The 11,681-nt window shown below is 51.9% G+C and overlaps 2 protein-coding genes across 5 annotated transcripts; both read left to right on the top strand.

Moving 5' to 3' along the window:
* Positions 1-219: 219 nt before the first annotated feature.
* On the top strand, positions 220-5,220 carry TEKT2 (tektin 2). Of its 3 annotated transcripts, XM_085208840.1 has the most exons (10): positions 220-301; positions 765-936; positions 1,260-1,385; positions 1,944-2,149; positions 2,272-2,415; positions 3,117-3,231; positions 3,534-3,641; positions 3,892-4,035; positions 4,210-4,289; positions 4,878-5,220. In XM_085208840.1, exons 2-10 carry the CDS (start codon positions 781-783, stop codon positions 5,089-5,091), a joined length of 1,293 nt encoding a protein of 430 aa, XP_085064966.1. In that variant the 5' UTR covers positions 220-301; positions 765-780; the 3' UTR covers positions 5,092-5,220. The 3 variants fall into 3 exon arrangements, with proteins under 3 accessions (XP_085064966.1, XP_085064967.1, XP_010721637.2); XM_010723335.3 differs by having other exon boundaries at positions 255-936; XM_085208841.1 differs by lacking the exon at positions 3,534-3,641 and having other exon boundaries at positions 254-936.
* A 902-nt stretch (positions 5,221-6,122) lies between these two features.
* On the top strand, positions 6,123-11,513 carry ADPRS (ADP-ribosylserine hydrolase). Of its 2 annotated transcripts, none has more exons than XM_085208660.1 (6): positions 6,123-6,351; positions 6,958-7,054; positions 7,849-8,056; positions 8,165-8,349; positions 8,440-8,540; positions 8,938-11,513. In XM_085208660.1, exons 1-6 carry the CDS (start codon positions 6,165-6,167, stop codon positions 9,228-9,230), a joined length of 1,071 nt encoding a protein of 356 aa, XP_085064786.1. In that variant the 5' UTR covers positions 6,123-6,164; the 3' UTR covers positions 9,231-11,513. The 2 variants fall into 2 exon arrangements, with proteins under 2 accessions (XP_085064786.1, XP_010721640.3); XM_010723338.4 differs by having other exon boundaries at positions 6,123-6,384.
* The last annotated feature ends 168 nt before the right edge of the window (positions 11,514-11,681 follow it).

Raw genomic sequence — 11,681 nt, 5'->3', positions numbered from 1 at the left:
AGCCCCTCCTCTGCTGCTCTCGCTTCGGTTTCCCCCCTTGTAAACATAACAAATGATGAGAAAATTCCTGTGTTTGTTTTTTCTTTATCACGTCGCTTTGCTTCAGGTTGAAGTGTAATTCTCACTAAGAACTGCAATAAAAAAAGACGAAAGCTTTGCTGCAGCCCCCCTCGCTCTGTCAGCGGCGCGATGCCGGGGGGGGGAGGGTGAGGAGGAGGGGGGGATGGGAACGGGAACGGCTGCGGGGCCGCTTAGCAACGGGACCGCGCGTGTGGCAACGGAACGGGCGGCACGGAGTGCGGTGAGGGAGAGCGGGGGCTGCGGGGGCCGCGTCCCTTCCCAGCTCTGTTTTCCCGTTTGTCCCCAGCGGTGCGGGAGGAGCTCCAGCCCCGCCGCCTCTCGGTGCTGAGGGCACGCAGGGCGTCCCGTCCGTCCCTTCCCCCCCCCCCCCCGCTTCTGCCCAGAGCGGGGGCTGCGGTCCCCTCGGCTGCTCTGAGCCCCTCCCGTGGTTTCCGTGCATCCCGAGAACGGCGCAGCCCCGCTGGGACCGCAGCCCCGAAGGCGAAGCGGCACCGCGAGTCGCCGACAGCCGCCCGGCTCCGTACTGAGCGCGGTGCTCCCAGGGCCGGACGTGGCCGTGCCAGCCGAGCTGCCCCATCAGAGCAGCTTTCTGGGGATGCAGATCTGTATCTGGGGATGCAGATACCGCTTCTGCACGATAAACCTCCGCGAACGAACGCAACGAGCGTCCCGCTCCCTTCCAGCCGCCCCTTCAGCGAGATGGCAGCGCTGAGCGTCAAACCGGGGCAGAGGTTCACCGTGCCCGACTGGGACACCAACGCCCGCCTCATCTCCGCCGACGCTGAGAGCCAACGCTCCGTGTCGCATCAGATCCGGCAGGAAGCCAGAGCCCTGCGCAGCGAAACCAACAACCAGGTGGGAGCCTCGGGTTGGCCCGAACGGTGCTGAGAGGGTGGGAGAGCACCCAGGTCTGGGTGCAGCAGGGAAGGGGAGAAGGCTTCACCTCTGAGAGCCTCCTGAATCCCCTTACGGAGGGTGTGACTCTCGTGCCCTTGGCAACCCGCGTTGCTTTCTGCCCCTTCTGCTTTTCCAGATCACTGTTAGACCAAGTGATGCGTTATAGCGCGGTGAGAGGTCCGTCCATTCTGAAAACAGGGAGGGCTTTGGCAAGTTTCACGATTTCAATCTCAAAAAGTAACAACAACAAACAGCTCAGAGCGTTTTTCCTCCAATTCCAGGCAAAATGGGATGAACACGACAACCAAACCCGCCTGGCTGAACGTATCAGCAGTGTGAACAGATGGAAGGAGACCCTGGACAAATGCCTTGCAGACATAGATGAGGAAATCAATGCTTTGGCCAAAGTATGTTGGGAAGACAGATGGCTGGAAATAAACCATTCTTTCAACATAGGATGTTAAATAATTGAGGCTTGCCTTGTGCAGTGGGTAAGCCCATATGGTGCCCGAGGGTGGGCTTGTCACAGGTATTCTGGGATGGATACCTGATGAAATGACATCCTGGATGTTCTGACTGAGCTGTGCACTGCCTGCTTGTGTTCTTGTCTAGTTTTTATCTTCCAAGGATAACAAGAAATACATTAAAACCACAGTCTGAAAATGTTTGATTTGAAATTGAGAATGTCAGTGGGGTCAATCTCTGATTCTTTCAGTTCTGAACCCCCGGGCTGCTCCGTTTGGAGCCCTGGGCCTCCAGCAGGGTCTGAGCCCCGACCCAACACACGTGGAGCACCGCTGTGTTTGTCTCCCACAGATTTCCTTCCAGATTTGCTAAGAGCTTCAGAGCTGCGATGCAGGCGGCAGACGGTTCTCTTAATGAGGGTGTGGGTGGGTTTCTCGTTCTTTCTTCCTCTTCTCCCATCCTTGAAGGGGAACTGCCCCACAGCCAAGTGCTCCCTGCAGGTGAAGGAAGCGGCAGAACGCGCCCTGCAGGCCAAGAATTTGTCCTTGGATGTGGCCATGGAGTGCCTGACGCTCCGTGACGGCCGCCGTGCCATTGATGTGGTGATGGACCCTGTGGAGGAGGAGCTGCACAAAGAGGTGAAGGTGATCGACAAAGCCAAGAGGGAGCTGCAGCAGAGAGTGCACGAAGCCTTCGAACAGCTCTGGTGAGGCAAACAGCACACTGCTCGTTTCATGGAGATGATGGAGGACGTGATTGAAAGGCTTTGGAGGTGGGGAGCTGCACTCCTCCGTGTGCTGCCTGTGACCCCAGCCTTGTGTTCTGCAGCCTCCTGCAGGAAGCACGCCAGCAGCTCAGCTTCGACCACCGTGGCAAGATGGAAGCGCTGGAAATAGATCACACGTGTTTATCCCTCAGCGTGAACTCTCCCAACATCTCCTTCAAGGTCAACCCGACTCGGATCCCAAATGGGTAAGTAAAGAGCCTGTGGTTCTGGCCAGATATGTGCGAGTGCTTCCGAGAGCCCGAGGATGCTTTTCCTTCCCATGCTGCATCCTGGCTGATGAGTGCAGTTACTGAGAGCTCAGTGCAGGAGCTGGGATTTGCTGTGAGTCCTGGACTGTGAAGCCACAGACTTGTTGGATATCAGACCTTTCTTAATCCATGCCCATAGCGAGCTGATTGCTGGCGATGTGTGCTGCTATCAGATCCCAGGATGTCAGGGTGTACCAAGCTCATAACGCCATCACCATCAAATAAATAACATCTCTGTAGTGCAGAAAATTGGAGCACAAACAGCGAACAGGTTATCAAAATTGTCAATGCAAAAACAAAAGCTGGCTGCCCTGCCTCCCTGCGCTTGGCTATAGGTGACAGTAAGCAGTATCAGCCCCTGGCAAGGCTTTGTGGGAGAGCTGCTGCACATTTTTCACTTGCATGGCCTTTCATAGCGTGCTTTGGATGTGTCCCCAGTTTGAGTAGATGTTGGGCTCAGTGCTGGAGCCGTGGGGCAGCAACCTCCAGCTGGTGCACTGAGCTGAGACAGAATGCGACCTCCAAATTCCTGAAGCGTTCTGCACTGCAGAAAGCCTTCTTGGCCTGCAGCAGGTGGTTCCCTTTGAACTGTCTTGCAGACACTCCACTTATTTTCATAACTGCTGATTTGTTCTTAGATCAACTGCGGTTGATGAGTGGGAACAGAATAGCCAATACAACAAAGATCATGCTGAGGAGGAAATGAAAGCCTCGATTAAGCTCCGAGAAGCAATAGTGCTTTCCATTGCCCAGGTAAATTAGCCCCTTGGTTGTGAATTACTGGTGCCCTCCTGTTTAAAAAGAAGACCTGGGCTGTGCTGCAGAGGGTGCAGCAGACCCAGCAGCCTGGAAGACTCGCAGCAATCCGTGACTGCTGTTCCTTTTGGCTGCGTGACCTGGACACCTTCCAGCAGACACAGCCTGGATGGCTTTGCTTGTCCCAACCTCACGGGGAGCCGTGTCCTATGTGACCATTAATGTGACCATCACATCAGCAGCTGCCGGGACGGAGAGCCCCTCCAGATGTGTGTGACTGGAATCTGTTCTCTCTCCAGACAAACAACGAGCTGGAGGCTCAGCGTGTAGCCACAGAGTTTGCCTTGCGCAAGAGGATCAGAGACATGGAGAGAGCCTACGATGAGCTGAAATGGCAGGAGCAAAATGTAAATGGTGCTCAGCTATCAGCCACAGCCTTGGGTGGGGATTGAATGCAAAAGAGGTCCTGTGCTCCGCAGCAGCACTATGCCTGCTCTGCGTGCAAAGCCATGAGCAGAGAGTTTCAGAACCCATCAGCTCCATTTAAAATGCATTCAGAGCACAGTGAAAGCCCATAGCAAATGGGAGCTGTTTTCTAGTCTGTCTCCTACAGGGAACTGTGGCTGTCCCTTAGGACACATGTCTTTTTCACCTTAGACCTTGGAGGAAATTGCTGAGATGGAAGAGGACATCCGGCGCCTGGAGGAGGATCTTCGAAGGAAAATGCAGGACCTGAAAGTGGCACACAGCCGCCTGGAGACCCGCAGCTACCGGCCCAACGTGGAGCTCTGTCGGGATCAGGTATCGGCCCTGTCAGCAGGGACTGGGGAACCGAACTGGATGGTCCTTGTTTGAGGTGTGGGTGCACTCTGGAGAAAATGCCATACGGGCCAGCAGGGGGATGGCAGAACTCTGGCCTTTGTAAAGCAGCGTGTCGGCCCTATTCACTGCCATGGCATCTCCATCACATCACAGGTGCAGTATGGGCTCACAGATGAGGTTCACCAGCTGGAAGGATCGATCCGTGCACTCAAGCTGAAGCTCGCAGAGGCACAGTAAGTCTTCTCGTCTCTGTATCACACATGCTGCCTGTGTGAGGGATGTGGTACTGCAGCCCCTGTTGGTTACCTGCAGCCCCTGTTGGCTGCCTGCAGCCCTGGCGCTTCCAGGGGCTGCATTTCAGAACTCGTGTCTGTTCAGAGGAGGAATGGAGATATGGTTGGGTTTGGTGGGAGCTGCTCTGGGCAGTGGGCTGCGGGCAATGCTGGAGGTCTTTGTGCTGGAGGATGGAGGGGGTTCCCAGCTATTCACAGACCCAAACAACGCTGCTGTGATGCCCCAATATGATGGTATCATAGGATCATAGAATGGCTTGGGTTGGAAGGGACCCCAAGGATCGCCAAGCTCCAACCCCCTGCCACAGGGCTAACAACCTCCAGATCAAGTATTGGAGCAGGTTGCCCAGGGCCCCATCCAACCTGAACACCCCCAGGGACGGGGCAGTGCTGGAGCCCATGGGGTGGTGCTGGTGATGAATGTGGTTCTTCAGTTCTTCAAACAAAGGCAAAGCCCACGTGCTTCCCATCCATTTTGGGTGTGAACGCAGTGCCTGAATCCATCTGCTCCCATCTCCTTGTTCCCAGGGATGCCCTGGATGCTCTGTACCGACAGCTGCACCGCGTGCAGACCGACATGGCCTACAAAGCCCACTCCCTGGTGCTGGACCACAAGTGCATGGACAGCCGCAGGAAGCTCGTGGTGCCCGCTGAGAAGTTTGTACCTCAGGTGGATTCCTTCAACCGCACCACGAACCGTGTGCCATCCCCACCCAGAGCCGGGCAGCTGGAGCTGGGATAGGGCAGAATGAGCAGGGGGAGCACCTGGATGCTCCAGAATTGGCCTGATTCTGCCCCGGTTTGTAATATAACTGTCTGTTATATGTGCTCCAAGGAGCGTTAAATAATAAAGAGTGTCTGTGAGAGCGGCTGCGGTGCATTGGAAGCGTTTTGTGGCAGCTGAGCCCATCGTGTGTCCTGTGGGGTTCCGCCTCAGCCCTTCCCGTGGTGGGAACAGAAGCAGGGTTTGGGATTCCTGCACTCTGGTGGGTCTTCCAGGGGTTCCGAACTCAGGATGCACTGATCTGCCCCACGGCACTGCACAGACGTAATGTGGCCAGCAGGAGCAGGGAGGTCATCATCCCCTGTACTCAGCTCTGGTGAGGCCGCACCTTGAGTAATGTGTTCAGTTTTGGGCCCCTCACTACAGGAAAGACATTGAGGCCCTGAGCGTGTCCAGAGAAGGGCAACGAAACTGGTGAGGGGTCTGGAGCACAAGTCTTATGAGGAGTGGCTGAGGGAGCTGGGATTGTTCAGTCTGGAGAAGAGGAGGCTCAGGGGAGACCTCATTGCACTCTACAACTGCCTGAAGGGAGGCTGTGGTGAGGAGGGGCTTGGCCTCTTCTCCCAGGCAACAAACAGGGCCCGAGGAAATGGCCACAAGCTGTACCAGAGGAGGTTTAGGTTAGACATAAGGAAGAACTTTTTCTTTCAGTGGTCAGGCACTGGAATGGCTGCCCAGGGAGGTGGTGGAGTCGCCGTCCCTGGCAGTGCTCAAGAGGCGTCTGGATGAGGAGCTGCGAGATGTGGTTTAGTGCTTGTGGTAGCAATGGTGGTGGGAGGGCGGTTGGACTCGATGATCTCGCAGGTCATTTCCAACCTTGTGATTCTATGATTCTGTGATTCTATGACTCTACGATTCTATGATTCTGTGATTCTATGATTCTGTGATTCTATGGTTCTGTGATTCCAGGACTCCATGATTCTACGGTCCTATGACTCCTCTACGGTTCCATAGCGCTCAGCCCGCAGCGCGCGCTGCCCTCCACGCCGCAAGGGGGCGCCGCCTCCGGCCCGGAGGCGGAACGACTCAAGATGGCGGCGGCGGGCGCGGGCTCGGGGCGCGCGGCGGTGTCCCGTCCTCGGCCTCCTCCCGCCCGCTTCCGGGGCTGCTTGGCCGGCGCGCTGCTGGGCGACTGCTTGGGAGCCGTCTTCGAGGGCAGGAGCGTGGTGAAGCTGCCCGATTTGCTGAGCTTTCTCCGCGGCCTGGAGCCGCCGGGCGGTGAGGGGGAACAGGCCGGGAGCGCCCGCAGAGGTGGGAGGAACGGCGGGGCGGGGTGTGAAACGGGGATGTGAAACGGTGCGGGGAGCGGGGGGAGATGTAAGGTAACGTAAGGTAACGTAACGGGTGTGCAGTGCTGCTGCGACGCGGGGAAACATCTGTAACGGAGAGCGGAGGGGAGATGTGCTGGAACAGCTGCACAGAGGCTGTGGATGCCCCGTCCGTCCCTGGAGGTGTTCAAGGCCGGGTTGATGGGGCCCTGGGCAGCCTGGGCTGGTGTGAAATGTGGAGGTTGGTGGCCCTGCGTGTGGCAGGGGGTTGGAGCTTCATCATTCTTGAGGTCCCTTCCAACCCGGGCCGTTCTGTGACCTCTGACTTGTCCCCATGTGCCTAAAGAGAACACGTGTCCCTTGGCTTTATTACCTTGCGGCACTTTGCATCCTGTCCGTGCTGCAGGTGCCTGTCCTGCTCTGATCCTCACTGCTCAATGAACACAGCTCAGGGTGCTGCAGGTCCTCCAGCAGTGCTGCAGCCCTACGGGCAGGCGGTGCTCGCAGGGAGCTGCTGAAATGGATGGTCACATGAAGTTATAACTCTCTGTTTCAGAAACGCTTTCCTACACGGATGACACGGCCATGAGCAGATCTGTGGTGCAGTCACTGCTGGCCAAGCGGGAGTTTGATGAAGTTGACATGGCCAAGAGGTGAGGGCTGCAGCTGAGGTTACCAGCGAGAGCAAAACTCGTTCTGCGTCAGACACTTAAAATGAAGCCATCGTGTAACTCTGCAAAAGGGGACAGGAGCTCAGGCAGAGTCGTTGCTAATTTGTGGAGAAAATAAGAGCAATGATCCTGGAATTTATTGCGTGCTTGGCACCGTCCTGGAGCATCCAGCATCATTAGCTTTAATGGTAGTTCCAAATATGCTTTGAAATGGAGCAGGATGGGACTTGCTGCTTTGCCATTCTGAATTGGAGCCACATACATTTAGCCACCTTTGTGGAAGATAACAGTTGGACAGAAAGCATTTCCTTACATGTTTATTTGTTGCTATTTATGTCTGTACTTAATTTAGCTGGTGAATATTAGTGAGGTCAGCCTCAGTTTGTTTATGATCCATTTCCCTTTTGGATCCACAGCCCTGGTAGCATTTGGTTCCACTTAAGGGAGAACATTTATTTGTTTAGAAAAGGCTTCCATTGAACTTGAACAAAAGACTTTCTTTGTGGTTGTGACCCAGAGAAATGTTTCGAATTTGCTTCTATTTCAAAGAAATGTTGAGAAGGAAACAAGTGGGTTGTGGGAGATGTCTGTACACCATTCATACACCCTTCCCTCTTTTCACACCATTTTTTGGAAGTGAGATTCTTTCCAGCAGAGCTGAATCAGTTGAACCATGGCTATCACAGAATGGTCCATATGCTGTTAACTCATTTGCACTTGGAAACTCCACAAATTCTTTCTCGCCTGTGTAACTGCTGCTATCTTTGCCCACACAGGTTTGCTGAGGAGTACAAGAAGGAACCCAACAGGGGCTATGGGATGGCTGTAGTCAATGTCTTTAAGAAGCTGCTGAGCCCCAAGTGCAGTGATGTGTTTGAGCCAGCAAGGGCTCAATTTAATGGGAAAGGCTCCTATGGAAATGGTGGTGCCATGAGGGTTGCAGGCATTCCGCTCACCTATTCGGATGTTCAGGATGTTAAGAAGGTACTGTTCTGGGCTCACTGGGGCACCCTGGCTCTGTGAGTGCCTGCTGCTGGGTGAGTCCCACTTTGGTCTCACTTGGGTTTGCTAATGAGACGTTTTCATTCACAGTTTGCAAAGCTCAGTGCTGAGTTAACCCACTCCAACTCCTTGGGCTACAACGGGGCCATCCTGCAGGCCCTGGCAGTGCATCTGGCCTTGCAGGGAGAGGTCAGCAGGGAGACCTTCCTTGAGCAGCTCATCAGCCACATGGAGGACGTAGAGGCAGATGATAAGTCTCTTACTGATGCCCGAGCGTAAGTAGCTGTGCAGAGCGCTAACCCTGCGGTGTACAGTTCACTCTGACTCTTCACAGCCTCTCTCCCTCATTGCACTCTTGTTTCCAGGCTGGGATTTGAGGACTTACCATTTTCAAGGCGTCTGAAGAAAATAAAGGAATTTTTGGAGCTCAGCAGTGTTCCCAAAGCAGATGTATTGTTTGAATTAGGTATGCAATCCTTTGAGTTCCAACCCAGTGACTCCTTCCCTCTGTGCGAAGAAAATTGTCTTGCTTACAAAAACTATCTTGAATAATATTTCTTAATATTCTAAGATCTCATCTTAATGGCTCTCAGATCTTAATGTTGGATAGGATTAAGTAAATGTGTCCAGCCAGCCCATTCTGATGCAGCTGGGATGTTCTCTGGGGTGGGAGCAGTACTGGGGAACTGTGGAGAGTCTCTTGCAAATTTAGTTTAGTGATAAAAGTTTAGTGATAAAATCAGTAGTACGGGAGTTGATGATGATTGGCAATGGGATGTTGCAGTGAAAAAGAGAAGGGGTACTTCTGTGGGAAAGAGGACAGAGTGTTCTGCAGCACTGAAGATGATTGGTTTTGTTAACAGGCAATGGCATCGCTGCTCTGAGGTCTGTCCCCACTGCCATTTACTCCTTCCTGCGCTGTATGGAAGCTGACCCAGATATTCCTGAACACTACAACAACCTGCAGAGGACCATCATCTACTGTATCTCTCTGGGTGGAGATACAGACACCATTGCTACCATGGCAGGAGCCATTGCAGGGGCTTATTATGGGGAAGAACAGATACCCCCAAGTTGGGAGCAGAGCTGTGAAGCTTTTCAAGAGACACAGAAGATGGCAAATAGCTTACATGAACTGTACTGCCAGCGGCTCTGAGCCTGAAGGGAGTGTGTGTCTGGAAGGCAAAGCAGGTGGTTGCCTCTGCTTTTCTGGTCATAAAGTTGGTGGTGGATCCGTGCCATGCAGATGCAGCGAGCCTCCATTGGGGAGACACCTGCTGCTGTGAGAAGAGAGGTGGAAGCACAAGCTGGGATTGAAGAGATGGGACATAGCCTTCACTGACAGTTTTGCTGGGAAGTGGCTGCATGTGGTGCCTTGGACAGTGGGAGCATCTCTGAAGTACAAGAGCATCAAGTTTTCATAAGATTGCTGCTTGCTTTGTCCCACCCTTCTGTAACTATGTCATTTTGTTATTCCTAGGTGGTGTCTGAATCCACAGACTTTTTTTTTACTATTTTCCTCTACTGCCATGTCCTTCTTTTCTGTTGGTAGCAACCGGTCAAGCAGTGGCTTTCATGGGATGCACGTCCTTAAAACACTGACAGGTGAGAGTGTTCATTCTCCACTGACAAGCAAAAGGATGAGGGTGGGAGCCTTCAGAAAGCACCCATGGGAGAGCCTGGAGGATATCCTGTGTGGGGGGACAGGTTGCCTCCTTCAGTGTGAGGGATGGTGCAGAGCAGAGCTCACAGGAAGGTTCACTTCATTAAAGGCAGAATGAAAAGTGCCTGAGATTGGAGAAGAGATTTCTTTGTGCTGCCAGTTGCGTTTGAAGAAATACCTTTGGTGCATGCATACAGAATCCCAGTAGGCAGATTGTTACTGCTGGAAGAATAATGGAATCATAGAATGGTTTGGGTTGGAAGGGATCTTTAGATTCCAGCCCCCTCCTTTAGGCAGCGACTAGAAGAAGATGTAACTAATTACTGTCCCTTTGGTGCCCTTTGCTCTGCAATCTACCTGACACTGCCCTGACTGCATTTTGTGTTCCCTTAGATAGCTGGCTCACGTTTCTGCAGCTACTCCAGCCATTTCTTAGTTCTAATCCTCATATTCTGTGTTTTTAATTCTGCCTGTATGTCCTGAGGGAGATTGCTATTTCAATCTGTGGGTGGAGAAAAATTGTGAAACACGGTGTTAAGCAAGGACTGAATTCTTGGTTCTGCTGCAGTCAGTGACAGAACTGGCTTCAGCTGAAAGCAGGAGTTACTTCTCATAGCTTTCAAACTCTGTTCTCTGTGAAAAGCATCTGAAAATAAAGGGAAAGGTTAAAAGAAGATGAGAAGAATGTTGGGATTTGAAGCTGGTACTGTTGGGTAAGAATATTCCAGCGCAGCTGTGTTGTTCCAGAGTTTAAAATCTGAAACTTTTGCCCAAGGGAGCTGGTCAGAAAGGGAATAACAGCTTGTGTATGGCACGTCTGAAGGGGGTTACAAGCTTCTAATAATTAAAACCAAAAGGGAAGAGGCAAGCAGTCGTCATATTGAAGTGTTTCCATTTGTAAATGTGAATGTGGCAATGTAACTTTATTATCTCTCTAATTGTGACACTGGCCTGTGAATGTTGTGCACAAATGGAGTTCACTGCCTTTTGGTAACAGCACATGGCTGCTGCGTGTTTTGGACTGCATGCACGTGTGGAAAATCTGGGTGTGTGGGGTCATTCCAGACCTTCCTGCCTCTGCTTCCTTCAAGTGCCAGTCTTCTGTGTGATGCTTTAATGGGTTTTACTTGTTTAAATGAATATCTTGTTCTGAGACCATGTGGAATTTTGCTCTTTTGTATATTTATGTATTGTGCTGCAGATCTGAGGTGTAAAATGTCAGATTTTTCACATTTTCCTGCCAGAGATGTCAACATATTCACAGAGCTATTTAAAAAAAGACATTTTTCCTGTTAAAGGAGCTGGAGAATTTGAAAATGTTTGGAACTCGTGAAGGACAGAAGTTTCCTGTTTAAAAAATAGAGCTCATTTTAGGCCAGAAATGAAACACATACTGAAACATTCAGCTCTGCCCCACAGCTGTGGTCTCTGTCCCATGCCCACAGCTCTGGGGGTCGAGGAGGATGAAGGCACAGCCAGCCCCAGCTTTGTACAATAAGTTTTATTGATGGTTTGTCAATACAATCAAGTACTGCAGTTTTAGTTCTGAAGAGAAGGCCAGTTTCTGATCACAAAAAGAGTGCATTTTAAACCAACTTTTACTATGACAGACAGTGCATGTAATAAGTATTTACAAAACTAAAAACCTCTATATACTAGGTTAGAAATGGAGATACTAGAGGCAAATTAAAAAAAAAAAAAATAGTAAGGATTTGTATATAAAAATGCACATTGTAATGCAGTTTTCATCATTAAAAATAGACATACTTCATCCAACCCAACCTGTTTCTTGATTGTGACCGAAACCAAAATCCCCCCCCCCACACACACACGACACAACAACCCTTCCTGCTGGCAAATACCACACGCTCAGAACTCCAGAACATCTTCCTGGCCATGCCTGGGTTGGTGAGCAGCCCCTCGTCCTCTGCATCGTTCTTGGAG

Source organism: Meleagris gallopavo, chromosome 25 (assembly GCF_905368555.1).
Source record: "Meleagris gallopavo chromosome 25, MGAL_WU_HG_1.1, whole genome shotgun sequence".
NCBI classification, from domain to species: Eukaryota; Metazoa; Chordata; class Aves; order Galliformes; family Phasianidae; genus Meleagris; species Meleagris gallopavo.
This window is presented reverse-complemented; position numbering and strand designations above follow the sequence as displayed.

Bases quoted from the DNA above. Each gene is read 5' to 3' on its own strand.
- TEKT2 (XM_010723335.3), top strand. From the start codon at position 697: ATGCAGATACCGCTTCTGCACGATAAACCTCCGCGAACGAACGCAACG. The intron at 2,150-2,271 runs GTGAGGCAAACA...TGTGTTCTGCAG, and splicing joins GAAGCCTTCGAACAGCTCTG to CCTCCTGCAGGAAGCACGCC. The intron at 4,290-4,877 runs GTAAGTCTTCTC...CCTTGTTCCCAG, and splicing joins CTGAAGCTCGCAGAGGCACA to GGATGCCCTGGATGCTCTGT.
- ADPRS (XM_010723338.4), top strand. From the start codon at position 6,165: ATGGCGGCGGCGGGCGCGGGCTCGGGGCGCGCGGCGGTGTCCCGTCCT. The intron at 8,057-8,164 runs GTACTGTTCTGG...TTTCATTCACAG, and splicing joins ATGTTCAGGATGTTAAGAAG to TTTGCAAAGCTCAGTGCTGA. The intron at 8,350-8,439 runs GTAAGTAGCTGT...TCTTGTTTCCAG, and splicing joins TCTCTTACTGATGCCCGAGC to GCTGGGATTTGAGGACTTAC.